The sequence below is a fragment of the Heterocephalus glaber genome, unplaced genomic scaffold, assembly GCF_053883595.1.
Source record: "Heterocephalus glaber isolate CG9 unplaced genomic scaffold, H.glaber_assembly_v1.0 deba00001465, whole genome shotgun sequence".
Classification (NCBI taxonomy): Eukaryota; Metazoa; Chordata; class Mammalia; order Rodentia; family Bathyergidae; genus Heterocephalus; species Heterocephalus glaber.
Genome location: NW_028258312.1, coordinates 30,473,027 through 30,495,824, shown reverse-complemented (window position 1 = coordinate 30,495,824; position 22,798 = coordinate 30,473,027). Strand labels below are relative to the sequence as shown.

Sequence of the window (22,798 nt, the reverse complement as noted above, 5' to 3'; positions counted from 1 at the left end):
ACTGCAGGGCATGAAGCACTGAATCTGAAGGCCTTAAAACTGGCTTCATATGATGGCCTTTCATCGGCCTGTCTCACTCACCTATGTGAACGAGAAAGTCTTAACAATAATCTTTAAGGTGATGCATTAAAAGTAGAAAAACATAATCAGAACCATAAGACAAATTTACTTCAGAAACTATAATATACAAAAATTATTGACATGTTAAACCATCTAGTTCAATTTTTAAATTTTCTCTAAGTTTCTAAATATGAAAGCTAGACTTCCTTTTCTTCAAAATAAACTGATGATCTATGACCCATAAGATATATAAATACTTCAACATAAACACATATTTTAAAAATTAGTGCTCTTAATGGAAAAGAGCAATAATAATTTATATCCTGGAATCCAAGACATGCAGTAAATAGTAACATCAATATGCTCTATGAATTTACTCTTAGCATCTTGTAAATGTCTTTAAAGTTTAAAATAAAATGGTTTTGCTTTCATACGTTCAACTTCCTATCAAAACTATCAAGATTAAATAGAATCTCTCAAACTTAATTTTTTTGAACTAAGTCTTAATAAATCTACCAGAGAAATGACAATTTTCTTGTTTTCCTGTTTTGTTGCTTTTTATAAGAACTTCCCTTTTTTACAGTTACAATAAATTACATATGCAAATAAATAAAAGCAAAACAATCAGTCTGAATGCTGCTTCCCTGTCTTATTATGCTCTGCTTTGTAGCAGAGCTACTCTGGGTGGTAGATGCAGAACAAACCCTGTCTACAGGTAAAAATTAGTTCTGTGAAAATGTCCATGGCACTGAAAAAGAGAACCTTCTACCCTGTATAGCAAACATTTAAAATGAAATTAAAAATATAAACCCCTTCCCCATGCTCAGCTCTTTGGAAGCTTTGTGCATTGCTGGGTAAGTGATCTCTGTCATTTTAGACAACAGCACATTTAAAAAACATTCAATTTCTGCCTTTAAAATGTTGAATAAATTTTCTCACCAGTGGAAGGAAAAAGGACTTAGAAACTATTTCAAAATTATAGGACCCCGCAACTCAGAACAAATATATAACAAAAAAAATATTTTTTTGTATTGGGGATTGAAACCAGGGCCTTCACACTGAGCTACATCCTCAGCCCTTTTATTTGTATTTTGCAACAGGGTCCTGCTAAGTTGCTAAAATGCCCAGGCTGGGCTCGAACTTTTCATCCTCCTGCCTCAGCCTCCCAGAGTTCTGGGATGACAGGCACGTGCCACAATACCTGGCTTGTAATATATCCTAATAGATTCATTAAGCAGCTTCCTTCATCAGGCAAAATAAATACGCTCAGAATCCCACAATAATAGATAAAGCTCTTATTAAGCTCACTTCAGGATCAATTAGCGAGACGAAAAGCTATCAGTCATCAACAGAAGAAAATGAAGCCAGCAACAGTCTTGGGCTTCCACCGAGTGGAAAGTAAGCCCTGGTTGGCATGGTAAGATACAGACATGGAGAGACAAAAGCTTCCATGGCTTTCACAGTTTTGACGGTGAAGATTCTCCCTGACACCCGGACATCCGGAAGGGGAAGGTAGCGAACCACAGCCCCGCCACAGCGGGAAATCCATCCTGAAAGTGGAATGTTTGCACTAGTAAGCTGTGTGCTTCACACAATGTGGACATACTACAATCCACCCTGCCTGCATCATTTAAAATCCAACAGGCCCAACAATTTTCCTTTGTAATCCTCCAAACTTGTTGACAAATTACTGTAAAATCTAAGGATTATTAACTACGTTTTATTGCTTCCTTTCTGTATGATCCCCTTCATCTGACCAGGCAGCGCTTCCTTCTCTGTGTGGAGCCTGGATCAATAGAATTCAGGAAACTGAAAGTTCTCCCATACACTCAGTCATGGAGGCTATTTTTGGCTGAACAGGGGCCCTGAATACCAAATAGCACTTCTTTAAACAAGGTAAACAGCCATACATCTAAAAAGATCAGTGACTTTTTTTTTCTGCCCTGGCAAAGGAAAGAAGTACAAAATAATTCAAAGCATCATTAGCCTTGCAATTAGCTGAAAAAAAAATCAAACATCAGAAATGTGAAGCTGGTATCATAAGTATCTGCTCTTTTAGAGTAAATGGCACAAGGATGACACTTTCTGATTGGAATCCAGGGTCAAGACCCTTCTTTTTACTAGGTTAAACACACTTATTCAAACTGGTGGATGAAATGGAAAAGCGGCAACCTATACCTGTTTCTTTGCCTTTTATAATTTAAGCACACAGATTAAAAGGCCATTGTTTCATTTGCTGTATTACTTCCAAATTACCAACATCTAAGAAAAATATAGTAAGAAAAATAGACAACAGAGTATAAGTACTCTTTAGTATCTTAGAGGGCTAACAACCTAAGCTAAAATATTTTCCATCTTGGTTTTAATCTGCAGTCTGGGCCAAATCTCCCCTCCCCAGGGCCACTGTTACCCAGACCCAGTTCTGACACATTTCTACCCCGCTGCCTGGCCAACAGGACACAGGAAACATAATAAGGAGCACATCTGTAACCCCCCAAAAATCTTCCATACAGATAATCAACCGGACTTGGAATGCCTTGTGGCTTTGCCAAGTAGAAAGATGATCCTATACTGAAGAAAAGGTGTAAGTCTATAAGGAAAACATTTCAAGATAGTATGCTATGCTTTTTATTTTGGGGGTGCTGGGTGGGAACCTCACTCACACCAGGGAAGCAAGCGCTCTGCCACTGAGCTGGATGCCAACCCATTATAACAATATTTAAAAAGGTAAAAAAAAAGTAGATGACAAATTATGACATACTCCTAAGCCAGTGTGCCCTCATGGTCTTTCCTGTTAATAATTGGTTATTTTGCAACTGATAGAAGATTACTGTCCTTACTGAAATATTTTTGATGGGCACATGCTCCTGGAAGTTGATTTTAAGTGAATATAAGCATGCTAAATTCATAATCAAATGAAAGGACTGAAGAATTTCGCTTAGGACAGCACTGGTTATAAATTTCAGATAATTCATCTCATGCTGCATGTTGCGAATTATATTAAATATATATTGATAAAACATTATTTACTGTATCTCTTATAACTATGTAACAGAAAATAAATGACTGTCCTAATACTGTCAGTTGTATTTCTAAGCTCTAATAAAAGTCATGAGATTTATGTAAATAGAGCATTCGTGTATGTTAGTGATATATTACACAGGGTTTTCCCTAAGTTATTCCTTAAATTGTAAATTTAAATATATTTTTTAATGATGAAATGGTTCTTAATAAGGAATTCATGTTTTACAAGTAATTCATAATACATTTTATAAACTTCCTCCTTGGCAGAGCAAAATATTATTTCTCCATAAAATATTAGATAAAAATAAAGCATCGGTAATAAACTACACTTTACATCATTTCTATATGTGTATTGGCTTTCCTCTAAGCAGAAACTTACACTGTTACAAAAGACAAGAGGACTTTAACAATATATCTGTGTCGTTACATCGGAGTGAAATGGAGTGGATTTTGTTGGAGCATCTCAGATTCCTTGCCTCCCACTGTCAGGATGGTAGAGGGAACTGTGATCCGAGCGGAGGGCTCCAGGAGGAGTTAAACCACCCAGCTCGGCGTCTGCGGCCACCAGCCTGGGTGCCTCATCACCCTGCACAAGGCCCGCCTGTGAGCTCCCCACCCAGACAGGGTCCAAGCCCCTATTCTGGCTTCTCCTGGCCCGCCAGGACCAGGGCTGTGAACAAGGGCTGGATGGATGATGACAAACTGCAAACTTTTGTTTTTCAAGGAAGTCTTTACTGGGATCCCAGGAAATAACAACTGTTACTCTTTGTTACCTTTCTCCCCTATTACTGAAAAGGGTGCTTTTTTGGTCAATTGGCTTTGATATTTTTCTTCCTGATAGGAGAACATTTCCCATGCATGGATGGATATAGAAAAATGTGGAGGGTTATTTTCTTTATTTTGCTTATCTGTATTTTTTAAAGTTTTCTACTTTGAATATTTATAACTGAAGTAATAAAATGTATTTCTTCCAATTTTTTTCCTTGAAATGTGGGTGAGTCCATGTTTGCAGTACACAATGGGCACGTTCATCGAGGAGAGCTGATGCACGCGCACGCGCGCACACACACACACACACACACACACCGCACATCTTAACTCTTAGTCCTCTTCCCTCTCTTTCCTCCCTCTGCCTGCATCTGGGTCTCCTTCCACTGGCAAAATGAAAAGTATTTTTAAAGTACTATAAACTGACCAGACTCCCACAGTGCTCTGCAAACAGGAGTTTTCCTCATGGATTCTCATCCGGTCCATCTACCAATGAAGAGTGGGAAGGAAATCCAGGTCTGGCTGTCTAGAGGGCCTGGCCAGGCTGCTGGCCGGCGAGATTTAGAAACACTTCTTCAGCAGGCTTTTGCTTGAAAGGCTCGTAGCCCACGGACTGGTACCCACAGCAAGCAGCTATTAATTTAGTTTTCCTAACTGCACCACAGACATCTCTTGGAAAGGATCCCTTTATTCTGATCTCCTAGGATCCGAGAAGCTTAAAAATCGATTCACAGAAGCTAGCAATAGAACCCTTCCTAGAGATCACTTTAAACTCCACATCCACTCACTTCCAAAGCCAAAGCCATCTGCTAAAGCTGAACACCACCTCCCGGTTTCTTCCTGTGCCCTCTATACCACCCATTATTGTCTCCCTTTAACTTAAAACAAAATGGTCCAAAGTGTCGACGAAACCTCTCTAACACAGGACAAAACCAAAGGGCCTTCTCGACAATCCCCGCCATGCAGAATGTGCCAAGGACAAAGAACCCAGCGCTCCCAGGCCCTCTCCTCTCCGGCCTTTCTCAGGGATGCTCACAGCCGTCCAGGCCTCCGAGCAGCCTAGGCGCCAGCTCGGTCTGGGCCTCCCCACAGGCACGGAGTCCGTCTCCACCTCCTCTACCTCACGCTTCCTTGCTCCACAGCCCCGCCTGCGCCTCTGCGATGCTGGGGGCGGCTCCCTCCGTCCGTCCCCTAAATACCGCCGGTTCCACCTTTGACTTCCTCGCCCCTTCCCAAGAAGATGCCTTCATTCCCATCTCCTGGCTGCCAAGGACAAGGGCGGAGGCCCCGCACACAACAGGCAGGAGCAGCGAGACTCGGCCGCACAGTCAGGCGTCGGGGCCGGGCCGGGCGCGCTTGTGACTCCAGAGGCCGTGCGGGCTTTTCCTGGACCTGGGCCTGGTCACCCTGTGTGCTCAGTGGCTGAGTCACCAGGCCATTCACACGCTCCTGCACGGGCAAGTCCTTCCACCCAGTGAGTTCCCCAAAGCGGAGAACAAGCTAAGCCTGAGTCCCGAGTCCGGCCCTGACCCGTGTGATGTGAGTAAAGCGCTCATCCTACTGAAGCCTGTCTCCTCCTCATCAGCAAAATGAAATGAAATAGCGTCCGCGAGGTGCGTGGCGCCATGCTTGTGCTGACAAAACACGGGACTCCTTGGTGTTCCTCGTCTCACTCCCATTGTCCAGCGAGGGAGCGGCTCTCCTCAGAGTTCAGAAGCCCTCGCAGCCAACTCTCCCAGCCTGCTCCACCGCCGGGCCATAGTACACTCTTCACCCTCCCCCAGTTCTTCCCGTTTCCCCCAAATCCGGGGTGGAAGCAATTCCAGCATCTTACGAGCCTGATGCTTCACACGTGGCCCACCAACTCCCCTCTATTCCGCATCCTCCAGGAGCTTCCGCACCACCGTGGAGACTCGGTGACCAGCTAGCCGTCCAAGGTCCAGCCGCAGCTGGCTTGTCACAGCTGCTTCCTGGTAGCTCTGCCCCCGAGGCGCACGGCCCACACTTCCACAGCCATTACCCAGGGCACCTCAGAGGACTGAACTCTTCCTCCAAGCTCAGGCTGTCACTGGAGGTTGTCAGGCCGGGCTGCTGCTCCACTCCCCGAGGCACTCACCAGCTTGGCGGGAGGTCACCAAGTACAGGTGACCCTCTCTCCCTCTCTCTCCCTCTCCCCCACCCTTAGCTGACCCACCCCACAATTTGGCTAATAATCTCTCTTTCACTATTATCCCTTAGAAATGTTTTCCAAACTGGCTCTGGGGACACTCAGCACAAAGAATTTGATCCCGTTTCATGAAATATATATAAATGCATACTCATGGCAAACCCCAACTTAGTTTTCTAGGCATTGTATTTTCTATACAAAGAACTGAAAGATGTGTTTCAAATGTTTACAAGAAGCGAGCCTGGAACACTGCACTGACTGCTGTGGTCTGCCCCATCCTCAGAGCACTCCAGCTCCCTTTCTGCCCTCTGGCTGCAGCTCCTGACCTGGCCTCGGTCTGCTGGGCTGACAGAAGGGAGGCAGGAGCAGGAGAGAGCAGAGGGGAGAAGCTTGGAAGGCCCCTGCTCAGCCTGCTGACGTCCTCCCGCCCCTGCAGCCGCCCACTAAGCCTGGACTCCTCGCCCTGGGCGCTCGCCCTCCACAGCGCAGGCCACACTGTCTTCATTTTCCCTGCAGGAAGCTGTCCTGCCGAGGGCCTGACAAACATGAGCACAACATTTTCTCAGAGTGCAGCACTGGTACTAGGACTGTTGCATTATCAGCTCTCTTGGCAAGGATACTCCTGTTTTAAGAAAAGCACCAACAGCTTTTAATTCCTATACCCTCATCTTTCTGGCCCTGCGTTCATGAATCCAACTCACATAATTCACTCAACACAATCTGATTTCACAATGAATTAGTCCGTCATTTCCCAACATGAACTTCCACCTGAAAACTACTCCTAATATGCACTTGTGCATGTATGTGCATGTGTGATGTGTTTTACCATAGAAACTTCACTCAGGTTTTTCCATTATAACCTTTCTAAAGCAAGAAATAATAATATCAATAAATAAGCTTAATTCAGAGGGAAAAATGCTTATGGAAACACCTCAATGGCCCCCTAACAATAGCTACTACTTAAATGCACTGACAAAGTATAATCATCACATGATTTTAACCCAATTATAAGGGACAAAATGTGCATGGTGCTGTGAAAAGTGAAGCACAACAGAGGACCGGCCCTGGGGCTGAGGATGTCCTGGAGTAGAGGACCTGGCCTGCCTGGATGAGGTCCCGGGTCCAGAGAGAGAGCGAATGAACAAAGGGAGAGAAGCCGTGTGGTGCCCTGATTCAAAAACAAAAACCCAACCCAACCGGCTAAGGAAGAGCCAGCAAGCATTGGAGACTCATCATTACAGGGGAGTTTTAAATTTTTTCCTGATGGTACATATTCCTGTTCTGTTTATTTCTGACTCCAAAGTTCACCAAGTAAATTAACATATGCCAGATTATTTCACTTCCAGTTACAGAACCAGGAATGGAGAAATAGCTCCCTCTGAACCGGAGCTCCTAAGTGGCATTTTCCCTCTTGCAACTGTTTACATCCAAATTGTTAAATCTCAGACTCCAGGCTCAAGAATTTGTAGCTATTTGTGGAGCACTTTGGGTACCTGTGACTCTGTCCATTTTTCAGTGGCTGTGATCTATAATCTTTCCTTCATCTCTTTCTCCCTGTCACCTCCTATTCTGGCTAAAATGGATAGATATATGCAAAGGGGGCGACCCAGGCCTCCCACCCACTCACACCTCCGATGTGAGTTTTTCTCCGTTCACACAGTGAAACACACTGAGTCAAAATGGCCGATGTGGGCAGCAGTCAGAAACCTGAATTTATATCCAAGCTCTACAACTTATGGTGTGGTCCTGAACAAGATATATAACCCATCCAAGACTCAGTTTCCCTGTGTGAAACTGGAATTGTATCTCTGTTACGAAGTTGCTACAGGGATTAAACAGGAAGCCAGACACGAAAGACAGACATAGTAGGATCCCTCCACACGAAGAGCGAAGAGTGTGGCGCTGTCAAATTCATGGACAAAGCAGAATGGTGATCATCAGTGGCGGAGTGGGCGGTTTCTGCTTTTTGTTATTGTTCTTTTTTGTCTTATTAATACATGTTTGCAGTGCACAGTGTTTACATTCCTCATGAGGAGTCGTGCATGCACATAACACATCTCTATTCCTTTCTTCATCCCTTCCCCTCACCTCTCTCCCCCTTCCAGCATCTCCTGATCCTCTCCAGATGATCTGTACTCGCCCTATTATCTATCTTTTATTTTGCTCTTTATTTATACATTGGGTTTCTTATATAAGAGAAACTATACGACTTAAGCTTGTGTGTCTGATTTATTTCACTTAATATTATGGTCTCGAGCTGCATCCATTTCCGTACAAATGACTCGCGTTTGTCCTTCTTTATGGCAGAGTAGTGCTCCATTGCGTATAAACACATTGTCTTTATCCATTCTCTGTTGATGGACATATAGGCTAAATCCAAGATTAGCCTATCATGAGTTGGGCCGCTATAAACATGGGTGTGCATGGATCGCTGTAATGTGATGCATTTAACTCTTCAGGAAAGATACCAAGTGGGGGAATAGCTGGGTCAAGTAGTTTCTAGTTTTAGTTTTTTTAAGGAATCTCCACATTGATATCCAACTTTGTGTGAAATGGCTACAGCCTCAGTTAGGGAAGGTGAAAAAGTTCTAGAAATGGGGAGAGGTGATGGCTGTGTACAAGGTGAATGTACTCAACTACCACTGAACTCTGCACCTAAAAACAGTTAAAACGGTAGATTTTACATCATGCAAATTTTATTACAGTAAGAAAAAATATCCGATCAGTACTTCATATTAAAAGCTTCTCCCTCCCTTGTCAGAAGAGGTATGAAGGGGAAAGAGTCTTCCCTTGCCCACGACTCCCAACTCACTCTGCAGACTGAACTACCCAGCCGAGGAAGAAGAGCCTACAGTTAAGAACTGACTCAGCCTTCACGGATTAAATTCCTGAGGCCATCCTGTACCCATGGCAGCCCACTGCATAACAGGAGCACACGGCTGGCTTGATGACATGGATGTGGGGAGGTAAGCAACTGTTTAAGATTGTGCCTCACTACCACCACAATACATATTTTCATCTAATCAAAATACTGACCAACTTTATCATTTAATCTACAACTCTGTTGAATCAAATTCATACTTAGACCTTCTCAAAGGCACAAGAATCTTTCCTAATAAAGAGGCAGCCATTGTATACTGAAAGCAAGGCCTGACCTTGGAACCAGAAAACCTAAATACATCTCAGCTTCGCCTTATTACCTGTTTTACTCTAGCTGGCAAGTTGATTTTCATTTACAAATCTCAACAATAAATGGAGGTACCACCTGATTCACAGGACTGTGAGGTTTAAATAAAGTCTATTAAAACTACTTTGAAAACAATAGCTCAATGTCATTTATATTATTAGATCTGTAAATATGTAGTATTCACATACTGAGTATGAATACCAAAAATTCATATTTAAGTATACACATATTTCATTGCAATGTAAGTAGGGTAATCTCCCTAGTTCTGAAATCCATAGAAAGACTCCTATATCCCTATAGTCTAGAGAAATCTTTAGAAATTGCGTCTTAACTCTAGCACCAAACATTAACAATCCCGTGGAGAAATGAGATGTTAGTACAGACCGTGACGTGTTTATAAGACTGCACCCTAAATTCCCTTATCCCCCCAAACCTACAGTCATGACTCTGAGCCTGTGTCAAGCAGTTGCAAGACGAAGCTGAAGGGGGCACCATGGTCCTCATCCTCAGGGACTTTCTGGTCTGAAAAGACACTAAGCAAAACATCTTACAAATAATTCGTGCTCTCTTTATGCCAGATATGAAAAAGGAAAAAGGGAGGTGGCTACAGGAGCACCTAATCCAATGAGGGAGGCCTGGGGGGAATTATCCTGCCAGCCGAACCACCCTGTGTTAACCCAAGAGGCTGAAGGTGCTCGGACACCTCAGCTGTTTCTATTGAGACCGTTGTAAAGCTCCACTGTCTCCCTCAGAACTGTGTCCCTTGGGCTTGGGAGATAGGAGATAAGCAACCCTGCTATCTGGGAAGACCAGGTGAACTTGACCCACCACCCAGTTCCTCAGTAAAAAGCATAGCTCCTTTATCCCAACTTTCGATCATATTTGACATGTCCTGGGGCAATTATGCCCTGCTGAGAAGTTTCCTCAGAGTAGCTTAGAGCCACCCCAAAAGCTCTAACCCCAAGGTTTGCCCTTTTCTTTCACTACTTCTTAAGTCTCTTTCAATCTTCGTCAGTCCAAGAACTTGACCATGACTGCCCAATCTAATCTAGCCTCCCCGTCAGTCTACATCACAACCCCATGAATTCTTACTCTTATAGCATAGATGACTATCCAAAGCTGTCTAGCATGTATGGTTATTTATTTTATGTTTCTTTCAAACTTGGAGGTTCCACAAAAGCAAGGGCCTATTTTATTCTGCCTCTTATCTTCCAGATACATCTCCCTTGCTAAAGACTCCCAGCTGTGTTCAGGTGGTTCGGGTACAGGGCACAAGTTTCCAGGACAGGGACAAATGAAGACTGATGTAAGCCAATTTCAGTAATACTATTACCTTTGCCAGTAACTGGTACAGGAGAAGAAATGTACAGCTCTTTCCAGTAAGGCATATGGAGAGGTCTCCTAATTCTAGAAAAGATTTTCAGCCCTGGCTAATGAGATGTGAGAGGAAATACTTGGCCTCCTCCTGCCTTCACTCTTGCTTGTGGGAAGAGAGACCAGGGCCTGAGAAAGCCTGCTTACACTCAGATGGACCCAAAGGAGGGTGGAGGCCTTGTTTTAACTGCAAAGTTCTTGATTCACTAAAGCAACTCTCAAATGACTGCTTTCGGACACTCTACTGTGTGAGATTTATTTTTAAATCTGATGAATTAAGCCATTTTCTAGCTCATGTTTTGATAACTGCAACCAAAACCGTGATACACTCTTAACCTGTTTCTTCTGTAACACTGAGAGAAAACAGTGCCTACAGCCCACAGGGTTTTTGAGAGGACTAAATGAAATGACACAAGTAAAGTGACAAATGTAAACAAATGCACTAACGAAAGCATTGCTGTTTTGTTCTTATTAAAGCAATAACTTTGTATGACAAGTCCACCAAATCTATAGTATTTGGGATGTTGTTACTTTATAGAAGACATTCATTTTAATTGTTTACATAAAATTTTTTTATTAAGTCTTTTGGAGATGGAGTGGTGTCTTGCTAAGTTGCCTAGGATAATCTCCAAACTCCTGGGCTCAAAGGATCCTCCTGCCTCAGTCTCCAGAGTAGCTGGGTCTATAGGTTGAGCTACAATGTAGTCTCCTATCATCTTTAGCACAATAATTCATTTACTTGGAGTCCTGCCATCAACAAAGTAGCTTTTGTCTTTCTCTCTAGTATGGAGTAGGTAAATAAGAGGAGACTCAGACAAATGCCAGGTCATTAAAGACAACTAGCCCCATTACTCTGAGAAGAGCCTGTTTGGGGCATCAGCTGTTTGAACTTACATGGAGAGTCACATACAAGTTTTCTTCTATTCTTGTTTTCACAAATACTTCACCAGCATTTTAATGTGGCTTATATTAAAAACTAAAAGCAATACTAGTAATTAAAACTATACTCTTCAATACCTACATTTACCAAAAAAACCCTTTAAAAATAGAAAAAGAAGTAACAAAGTGCTGCACTTCAGTCTCTATAACGTTTTCTGCAGTGAGCTACCTGTTTCACATTATGCCCACAAAGCAAAACGAACACAAAAGACCAAAAACAGGAGTTGCCCGATCGCTGGTTCGAGTCCACGCTAGCTGAAGAGCAATTTAAAATGTTTTGGTTGCTCATTCTGATCTCAAAGGAATCCTACATGAAATGTAATAATCCAAACTCAAACTAGGAGAGTAGTTTCGTCTTTACTAAAGAAGTGATACCAACTGAGCTTCATTTTCTAAAAGATGCACAAAAATAAATAAATTTTAATATCACTCATGAGCCAGGATGCAAAAGAGGAAGAGGAAGAGATCTGGGTGTCTTAACACAGGGGCCCTTGGGTACTCTTGTCCAACCCACGGGACAGCATCCCTGACAGAGTGAGGTGACTTCTACCTTGTGGTTCTTCACCCCAGGAGCTCCTGCTCCTCAAAGGTGACAGGAGGGAAGAAAGCATAAACAAAAACACCCTTGCCTGTTGAGAATGCTCAGTCGGCTCCAAATAAATATGGGGTCCTGTAATTATTACCAAAACACAAAAAGCTGCACTTTTCAAAAATCTTTAACTATGAACTCAATGGTGACAAAAATGACCCCTCACCCATGTGACCAGCCAGCCATAAGGTTAAAAGTTCTGTGGGAAACTCTACCCTTCCTGTGTGGGCCATTTCCACCTGTCTTTCAATGTCCACAAGGAGTTAGAATCTCAGCTTGGGGCGGGTAAAGAGAGCCCCTGCCATTTCTCCAACGTTACTTAGAGCATCAGGATGCTGGTCCTGGTGGGCCCCCCCAGGTTTGGTGTAGCAGCCAAGTGCCTCTCACAGGGCTGGGTAAACCACATACATACATTAATGGAGCCTGGTACAGCAGATGTTGGGAAACAAAATCTGACAAGCAGTCTAACATCAAAATACTACCACTTAATTTCTATTCTAAACTCTCTTTAGATACTAGCAAACATATCTTATTCTATTGCTTCGGGGTTCTTTTGAGCCCCATCTTGTTGGAAATAGTAAGTTCATGACAAAATTAGTATTTCAGCATGTTTATGGAGATTTGCTTATTAGCAATGTGTTGCGGCATGCAAATATTTCACATCATTCCAATACCGATGTTGAACCAGTAATGTGCAGTAGTAATTCTCCCATGTATTCCTAGTTATAATTATTCATACTTTTAAATTACATATTCCCAGCAGTACCGTCATGCCTTTATTTATTTATTTATTATTTATTTAGGTACCAGGGATTGAACTCAAGACCTTGCACTCCTGAGGCAGGCGCGGTGCCACTGAGCTACATCCCCGGCCCTGTTAGATCCAATACTCTGGTCCTCATCCTATGTCCCAACACCAATGTAAATGGCTGTGGTCTCCATGGAGGAAAAGTTTCTAAATTCAAATTGGTTTTTCCCCAAGTTTTACTTCAAACTCAGTCTACTGAGATGAAATGTTAACCAGCAGCAATCTGGGGGTTCCAGGCCCTGCCCCAGTATGTTCTGATTTTGAAACGAAATAATTCTATTTTCTAGTAGCAATTGAAGATATAAGACATACCGAATGACTACTGCAGAACAACTAAAATGTAATGACTTTTTTCACCTTGAATTGGTTTGACAGGGCAAAGCGGCTTTGAAGGTGTGGGAATAAACCGTTTGGGGTTGTTTTCTTTCACAGTTCTGAAAGTATGTAGTACCTGTAGTACTATTGCTATGGGGTACAATAAATCTCTAGATAAACTATACTAAGGTTTTAGTTCTTAGTTTCTTTCTTTAGATTTGCTCCTTCAAAATTTTAAAATCTTTCTCCTCAAATAGCAGAAAAGACATCAATCAAAAAAAAAAAAAGAGCTCTCACAGCTACGGTGCCATGCAGCCTCGAGCTGGTCAGTACTTTGGAGGAAACCACCTGAGGGTTGGGAGGGAAGAGTCAGTCTGTATCTTATGGAACGTTTCATTTCCAGAAAGATACTCCATCACTCATTTTAGGAATCGTGAATTGTGTAAGTTGCTCATCATCAAACAGGTCTCTGAAGAGAACCAGATTTCTTTGCTCGGCCTGTATCCTTCAGAAAGGGAGAGCTGTAGGACCGCTCTAGTGGGAAGAGAGTCGGGTGAGTGACAGTGGCCAGAAGGAATCCTGACAGACTCTCAGATGAAGTGACATCTAAAGCGTCTTTAGACCGCAAGCGCTTAAAAACAAGCATATGATATTTGTTTCTTGGTATATTCAACAAACAGTGTCAGCATGTAAAAGCCGCATTAATTTCAGAGTCCTTGGGTGGGTGGGTACAGTTTGATTCTGCAGTGTATGGCTAGTTGATTTAATGTCACCCTACTGTGTGTACCTTTAGCCGATTCACCTCTCAATAATATTACATAATATCAGAGGATCAAATTAGTCTAATAAAAATTAATATGCCTACGCCTCTGCCTGTAAGCGCCAGTGACTCTCTCATTGGGCGTACAGCCTGCTGCATGGCTGGGAGTTCAGCGTATTTCATACAGAAATTGTTCACAACTATTACATTTATTTGCAAAATTTAAGTGATACAATTCCTGCAGAGAAAATCTGAAGCTACAAGAATTCTTCATTATTTTAGGCTTCACCTTCACTCCTAAAATTTCTATGCCTTTGCACACATATATGTGCAGTCCCCAAACTGGGAGCAGTAAGAGAACTGACTGCACAGCTGATCAAATCTTGACACTGATACTTTGGATTATGCAACAGTATTCCCTAAATCAGTAGCATCCCACCCCAGATCTGGTACGCTGAAAAAATACATCTTTCAGCTTCAACCACAAGTTCTAATGTTAGAGAAATCTATGTTAAAAAATACCCAGCATTCTTACTTTCTAGCAGTATAGCTCCAGGTAAGTTATTTAACCATTCAGGGTCTCTTCATATTTCTTCAATGGGGGAAAAAAATATCACCTATCGTACAGATTTTTTTGGACCACTTAGGGAAAATATAGATAAAGCACTGCACAAAAGCAGTGACTGGCACACAGGGTAGCAAATAAATAACAGTTACCTTTGTTGTATTCTTGTTTGGGTATTAAACACAACTAAGCTAGAGAATGGGGAACTCAAACGTTTAAGTCCTTATTTTGGAGGTAACTGAAGAAATTATTTCACACTGAAAAAAATCCCTTTAACTAACATCTTCATGAAGTTTATTTGTTGCTTCCAATATTGGAAGGCAGCCCCAAATGTCAAAGATACTCAGAAGAAATTAGACGTATAGGGCTGGGGTTTTAGCTCAGTGGTTCTGCTGCCTGCCTTACAAGCACAAGGTCCTGAGTTCAATCCCAGGTACCAGAAAAAAAAAAGAAAGGAAATTAGATGCATAATTCCCTGCTCTCAAGACACTGACATTTTAGGGAAAGCTAGACATTAAACAACCAATTACACAGTTATTTAATCACCACTGTGATCAGTGAGATAAAGGAAGTGCTAAAGCGAGAAATGGCCTAACTGGATCCGAATCAGCTTCTATGCCAGCGTCCCCTGCCCGTACCCCATCATTCCCTCCGTGTCAGCGAGATCCACGCCTCACAATAGGCTTGAGCTGCTTGTTTTTTAAAAGAGCAAAATAAGTAATTAACCTGACCCTTGTCATTTTTATGTTTAGAACTGTAGAGTGAAATTTTATAAACTGTCAAACCTACAAATTAATTCCCAATATTTTATACAGTGATTTCTAACACTAGTGCCCACGGGTGCCAGCTCTGCACTATGAACTCACATGAGAAAACACATTTCTTGGCAGATTATAAAACACATGTTTATTTCATGTGCATGTCATTATTCATAATGATGATGACATTTTCAGTATTTTATTAGTGTATATTACTTAATAACTGAAAAACAAATTTTTGTAAAGATCAGAACCGTTCCGATTTGGGGGAGCACTGGGGATAAGCATGGGGCCTTTACGCAGAGCTACACCCACAGTCCTCTATTTTTTTATCTTGAGACACAGTCTAAATTGCTAAATACCCCCAGGTGGGCTCCACCTTGTGACTCCCCCGCCTCAGCTTCCCAGAGCGCTGGGGTGACAGGCATGCCCCACCACGTCTAGGAAAAAGACTCATTTTCAGAATGCTTCTACTTGGTGCACATTACTCATTCCTGAAAAACAGATTATTTCTATAATTTTTTAAGATCAGAACCGTTTTAATTTGCTTACTAAGAGAGAATTTCTCACCACTCAGCTACCTTTAAAATCTGCCACCTTAAAAAAATCAACAACAAAAATCTGTTGACATCCTTTGAAAAGACCTTCAAGATTCCTATCTTCAGAAGGAGTAGCTGATGCAGAAAAGCAAGTCAACAAGAGGAAAACCTGGGTGATCAGATCAACTGTTACCAAAATGAAACTAAGTTTACTCTAGGAAACAGAAGCTCCCCCCACGCCTGTCTTAGACTCGAAGAACATACACCCAGAATTTAATGCAGAAACGGTCAACCCAGAAGGGTCACTGCGACCCCCCTAAAGCGGCCTCTCCACCTACATTTAGTTCATAAGACAGCAGTGGATAATTCCTGCCGCCGGTTGTAATGAATGAAGAAAGATATTCAAATCAAATAGCACCATCTAGCAGAACCCTCAACAGTTTGCTCAGAAAAGTGGATGTCAGGGTTCAGTTTGGTAGATTTGACAGCGAAGAGCAGCAATTATTATTTTCATGAGAGTATCACAGAACCCGAGCTAGAAAGTGCCACATACACCGGGTCCAACTTCCTCGTTATTACCTCAGCAACTAAAAAAAAAATTTTTTCACCAAGTTATCAGGTTATAGATTATATTCAGCCAAAATTCACCCACTGCAGGGAGTCCAAGTAATATCCAAAATTACTCTGATTCTCCAAGTCAGCTATCCCCAAGATAAGATTAGCCTTCAACTATATTTCAACCTCTTCACCCCCAGTAACCTAAAATCCAAATATTCTGTAATCACGAGAACATCCTCCTTCGGACAGAGGCTTTTATCCGATACAGAACAGCCAAATGATTAATGCACATGAATTAGTCTGTATTTCAAAACTTGAGACCCAGCCGCTGCTGTCTCTTCACCGGGCATCCATGCTGTATTGCTTACATATTCCTTGCAACTGCGACAAGACCCCGCCGTAGCTCCTCTCTGGAAAGATAGCATCTCCGGCTAATTTGGGGGTGGGGGTGTTCTGCTCCATCCGGGCCTGCCACCCTGGGATCCCATGGGAACGGTGTGCGGCTGCCGACAGCGAGATAAGGACACGCTACCGTCCCTGGGGCACCAGAAACTTTGGGGAGGACTCGCGCCCCAGCGGGAGGGAGCTCGCCGCGCTGCCGGCTGTGCTCAGCCCCAGCCCGCGCAGGTCCCCGGGCGCCACGCGGGGCCTCCCGGGCTCCCTGCCCCGGCCCCACAGGCAAGCACCCCTCACCGCCAGGACGCACCGCCCCCAGGAGGCGTCGCTGGGGATCCCTGGGGTCCCGGGGGCCCTTTCTGCTGGTCAGGCTCCACTCGCTCAAGCTAAGCAACAGCCACCCCCACAAGCGCCCCAGAACAGCAGCGAGCAGCCCCGCGACGGGGCTGGGGGCCCTGAGCGTCTCCCCAACTCCCCTTGGGGCCCCAGGAAGGGATCACCTGTGCCCCCCAGCCCGGCCTCGCAGCCCGGCCCCTCTGCGCGCTACTCGCCGGCCGCTTTGGGGACCCCTCGGCAGAGCCCCTGCGCCCCGAACCCACTGCACCCCACAAGTTCCCCACGCCCGCCCCCGCCCGCCACGCCACCCCGGGCCTGCACCCCAAAACACACACACACACACACGGGGACTCGGTCCGCTGCGGGTCCAAACTTCGCGGGCTCCCCGCGCCCCTGGCCCTCGGCACCCCAAGGGCTGCGGGGACCCCGCGTCGTCCTTGGCGCCGGGCGCGGGGCGGGGAGGCCCGGCCGAGCCTCGATAGCTACCCGAGCCGCCGAGCCCCGACCCCGGCGCCCCAGCCCCGACCCCCGACCCCGGGCCCCGGCGGCTCTCGGACCCGACCCGCGCCCCAAAGTTACTTTGCGCGCAGGGCTGCCCGCGCCGCCGAGACAAGTTTCCCTCCCGCGCCCGCCACGCGCGCGGCCCGCGCCCCCGCCGCCTCCGCACGCAGCCCCGGGCCCCCCAGCGGGCGCGCGCGGCGAGGGTGCGCGCGGCGGCCGGCGGCCGGCGTCTGACTTACTTCTCGCGGGCCTGGCTGTCGGACGGGACGGCGCTGCTGTTACTCTTGCCTTTGCCGTACATGCTTGTGCCGAGAGCAGCTCCCACTGTCACGCACCTGTCAACCCATCACAGCCTCCCCGGGAACGGCCCCGTCCCCATGGCGACCCACGCAGCCACCCCCGCGATTGGCCGCCGCTTGCCGCGGCCCCGCCCCCTTCGCCCCGGCAACGCGCTAGACGGACAGGCCCGCCTCCCTCCCGCCTTCCGGCGCGCGCCGCGGCTCCGCCCTCCGCGCCCGCTCCCCCGCCCGCCGCCGCCCGCGCGCCGGCCCCTCCCCCTCCGCGGCGCAGGGGGGATTAGAAACTGCTCTAGGAGGATTTTAAACAACTGGCTGTTCCCTGCGCCGCCGCCGCGCCCCCCGCGCTGCCCGTGCTGCTCTCACTGGAGAGAAGGCGCCGGCGCGCCGCAAAGTGCGGCCTGGAGCGCCGCGGAGCCGGAGCCGGAGCCGGAGCTGGAGCCGGAGCCCAAGCCCGAGCCGGAGCGGGAGCGAGCGGCGGCCCAGACTTAGGGGCGCCCGCAGGCCGCGCGCCAGGCCGGACGCGGGCCCCTAGCCTCCTCGGCGTCCTGTGGCCCAGCGGGGCCCACGATGGTGTTCCTTGTCCCCGGATGTCCCCTGTCGTCTCCCTGGGGGGCACCTGGCTGGGGATGCCTGCGACCTTGAGGCTGACCATGCAGTGATCGGCTCTCCTGCTGGGGAGGAACGGCTCCTCCTGTTACCATCCCTGGAGACCACCCTGCCTCGGCCTCCCCGGGAGGCCAGGTGACTCACTCCCGTTCTGCGGTGGCCCCCACCCTGACCCCTCCACCCCCCCTGCTCAGGAAAGGGCCTCACCCACCAGCCCTGGTCAGAAGGCGCCCTCGGGTGGCGGTGCCAGCTCATCCTAACCCCTGCCCTGGCCAGAGCTTGGGAACATCTGTGTCCCGTCCCCCCCCAAGAGACAGGTCAGGCCAAGGCCTGAGGCTGAGAGGCGGACTGAGGGGGCTGTGTGGCCGCCTGGTCAGCAGGAGGTCCAGAAGGGCAGCTAGAAAAAGGAGAGGTGGAAGGCCAAACCTGGGGTGACAGCTGAAGGGCAGAGAGAAAAGGTGGAGAAGCAGCTCCCTACCAGTGTCCAGGAAAATGGAGAAAGGAGGAAAGCAAGGGGTAAGAAAAGGAAAGAAGAAAAACAGGAGTAAATGGAGAAGCCACGGGATGTGATCGCCAAAGAAAAGAACAAAATAAGGAACAGACATTACAATGAAAGATAAAAGAGAAATAAGCAGGGTGTGGTGGCACAGGCCTGTGATTTCAGTACTCCAGAGGCTGAGGCAGGAGGATCGCTGCGAGTTTGAGGCCGACCTGGGCTACATAGGGAGACCCTGCCTCAAACAAACAAAGGCATAAGAAAAATACAACGTGTTTATTGAAAGGACAAGAATTCAGCCCATAAAAGCAGAACAACGTGAGAAAAATAACATTGGCTTAAGTAGGTTAATTTCTGGGAGAAGCAGCCTGCTTGTTCTAGCTCCCAAATGCTCCTTCCTGTTTCTCCAGGCCTGTGGTGATCAGTGGTTGGGACCGGTGGTTGGGATGCATTGTCGCAGCCTCCACTGCATCCTCCCTAACCCACCAGGGTCAGCAGTTGGGTTGGACGTCACTCACCTCGTGGGAGGGTGGAGGAGGGCCCCCCCACCTCTCTGCGGAGGCACCCTGCTCCCAGCTGGAAGGGGTGCTCAGTTATCTGGGCTAAGGCTAGAGTAGTGATCTAGGGTTCAGCATCTCTGGCACGTTACCCACAGTGCACGCCGCTCAGCTGCTCAGGGGACATCAAGGAGAGGCTGGAGGCAGCGCCAGCCACCCTGTTACCACACCTGGGAAGGCAGAGGCTCCGTTTCCAAGCCAAACTCTGTCTGCTAAGGAACGCAACTGTTACCACCCTCAAGCTGCTGTTGGGATTCTCCTGTGTGTGGTTGTCAGCCACCGCTTCTGAGCATTACTTAGGATTTGCTCTTGTTGTTTGCAGACGGACTCAGACACCTTGGGGAGGAAGTCAGCACTTGTCTGTTTTGTAGTCTGTGTAACCACATCTGCTTTCCTTGGCACTCCCACCAATTTTTTGTTTTAGACAAAGTCTCACTGTGTAGCTCAAGCTGGCCTTGAACTCATTATGTGGCCCAGGTGGGCCTTGAACTTGCGGAGATCCTCCTGCCTCAGCCTCCTGAATGCTGTGAATAAAGGAATGCACCACCATGCCGAGTATGAGAGCTTAGAGCAGGAATTTTAGGCTGTGGTCATGAAAGCAGATGACCCTCCTCCTATAAGGCAGGCGATGTCTTGGCAATGACTTTTTCCTACTCAGCCAACTAACTTGTTAATGGCATGAAGACCTGGGACCGGATGTGTTCTCACAGCACAAGACCACAAACAGCCACAGCTCCATCTGCTACTACCTAAGAAAGAAAAACAGAAAAAGGTAGCAGAAGAGTCTGTCTACTGTTGAAATGTATTCATTAGATTTCTTTTTACCCAGATTTGTTACATGAAAAAGCCCGATGGGTAGTGACATATTTTTTTGATATTTAAAAAAATAATTAAATTCTAGTTCTGCACAGTGGAGTGCAGTATTCAGAACAATTTGCTCTTAGGATCTGGAAATAATAAAATGTTAAAGGGCTTAGTTCAGAACCTTCCAAGTTACCGCCAGAGTTACCTTTACAAGAACGTGATTCTCCAACATTCTGATTTTAATTTTTTTTTGGTACCGGGGATCAAACTCGGGACTTTGAGCTTTCGAGGCAGGCGGCGGTGATCCTCCAACAAAACAAAACATGCAGCGCGAGTGTGATGTCCTGGGACCATGCATCCCGCTATAGTTATGGAAACCGTCAAGCTTGAGTCATCCAATCAGCTAGCATCAGAACACCTCCCCCTCTGTCCATCTCCCTCCTGATGTTTACACATGTAAATAAGATGCTTCTTTGCCCTAGCTCAAATTATTTTGAGTACAAAGAGTGTTTCTTTGCTCAGCAACTGTACCTCTTGGGCCCAACATTGTAATTAATGAGATTTGAAATACACATTCGGAGCCAGACCTGGGTTCCCGGGCACGGAATCGAAGACGCATTGTTTTCTTCTGGAAAGAAAGAGGAAGAGCCTAGAAATGGAAAGGTTCCTGAAGGAGAGCTGCATGGTATTTGTTAGATTCTCTTTTGACCTGTAGATGATGAATGTGGGGGTTGGGTCTCGGCTAGGGGGACCCTGAGCAGCTGAGCCCCCAGAACGAGACTCGCACTTGAGGGTTCACCTTTCTAGCTGCATCCGCCCGTCCTCGTCCTCAGCGTTGGTGCCCCGCCCAGCACACACCCCGTTTCTCTGGGCACACAGGCGAAACTTTTTTTCCCAGAACCTGCAACTCATTCTTGGAAGCCTTCATCATTTGATAGCACACAGCGCACTGTCGCACCCGGGCCAAACTCCAGACTGACTACTCCTTTCTTCCACCCAAATCTTTCTCGGAAACACTAAGGTTGATGACGTCGACGTCCTCACGCTGCTTGGAACCCCAGGGAGCCGGGCCACGTTGTGCAGAGCGAAGAGACCACCCCCAGGTTTATATGGACACCAAGCATACATTTAATCATTTACGTTACACAGGACACTTAGCATGTTAACTTTAAAAAGCCAACCATTTAGAATGGAAAACATTTATTTAGAGGGCCGGGGATTTAGCTCAGTGGTTTCGCCGCCTGCTGCGTAAACGCAAAGACCCGAATTCGATCCCCGGTACCAAAAAAAAAAAAGAAAGAAAACATTTATTTAGAAAAATGCAAATCAATTATTTAAACATTAAAATTAACATTTTGGGGGGAGGTAAGTTTTCCAGAGAGGAAAAAACCAGTCTATTAGTAATTCAAAAAAGAATCAGTTTTATTTTGAGACAGAGTTTCCTTTGAACTCACTGTGCAGCCCAGGTTGGCCTTGAGCCCACTATGATCCTCCTGCCTCTGCCTCCCTCAGGCTGGGTCAGTACAAGGTGCTGCCGCTGTAGGTGGAACGCTGTGCGACGCGGTGGCTTACTCCAGGGCAGCGAATGTGACGGGGCCAACGGGAACAGCACAGCCACTGTTACGGGCTTAACCTCAGCTCATCGGAGGCGATGGCTGTCTCCTGGATTTTTCAGGTCTGACTTACGAATTCATAAACACGGATGCTCAGAGAGGCGGGGCAGAGCCAACAGGCGCGGCCCTCCTGGGGCCGCTGCTTTGGCACTGTCAGGAACTGCAGCTTGCTGACTTGGAACAGAAGGAAACAATCCTGATGCACAGACCTGCACGCAAGCTGAAGCCAATGTCCAGGGTACACCACGTAGAGATTTTATACACTTTAGCACATTTTGCCCAACAAATTCCAAGTGTTGCGGTGTTCGATACCTGGAGTTTTGTCACTAAATGTTGAGAGTTATGTAATAAGTGTGCCAAAGAGCATTTTTCCCCTTTTTGTCAGACAGCCTCTCACTAAGTAGCTCAAGCTGACCTCCAACTTGCAGTGATCCTCCTGCCTCAGACTCCCAAATGCTGGGATTATAGGTGACAGCCATCACACCTAGCTCTGAAGAGCACTCTTGATGAAACAGTGCTGCTGTGCATTTTAAGTGCCTTCCTAGAGCCTCACAATGCTGTTTCCCGTGGGCAGGTTTTGCCTGGAGGATGTCTTTGTGGTAACAAAAGCCACCATCTCAAGAGGGGAACGGGGTGGCCTTCCAGGAAGGTAGCCTGGTGTTGGAAATGGAAACAGGGAAATTACCCACTATGCTTCCTCTTTGTAATTTTCCAACATAACAGGGGCAGGAAAGGAAGGTGGCGAATTACACCACTACCACATTCTGCTCCCTTGGCAC

At 46.3% G+C, this 22,798-nt stretch overlaps 1 protein-coding gene across 7 annotated transcripts in view; it reads right to left on the bottom strand.

Annotated features, from left to right (window-relative positions):
• The window catches only part of Ssbp2 (single stranded DNA binding protein 2), a 274,706-nt gene extending 256,578 nt beyond the window's left edge, over nucleotides 1–18,128 (bottom strand). For 2 of the 7 annotated variants that reach the window (XM_021255718.2, XM_021255719.2), the window contains exon 1: nucleotides 17,884–18,049. In XM_021255718.2, the coding sequence (XP_021111377.1) occupies nucleotides 17,884–17,945 (62 nt within the window). In that variant the 5' untranslated portion in view covers nucleotides 17,946–18,049. Of the gene's footprint in view, nucleotides 1–17,883 lie in introns of all 7 variants that reach the window. The other 5 variants (XM_004841630.4, XM_004841629.4, XM_087180753.1 and 2 more) reach the window with 5 other exon arrangements.
• Between the last annotated feature and the right edge of the window lie 4,670 nt (nucleotides 18,129–22,798).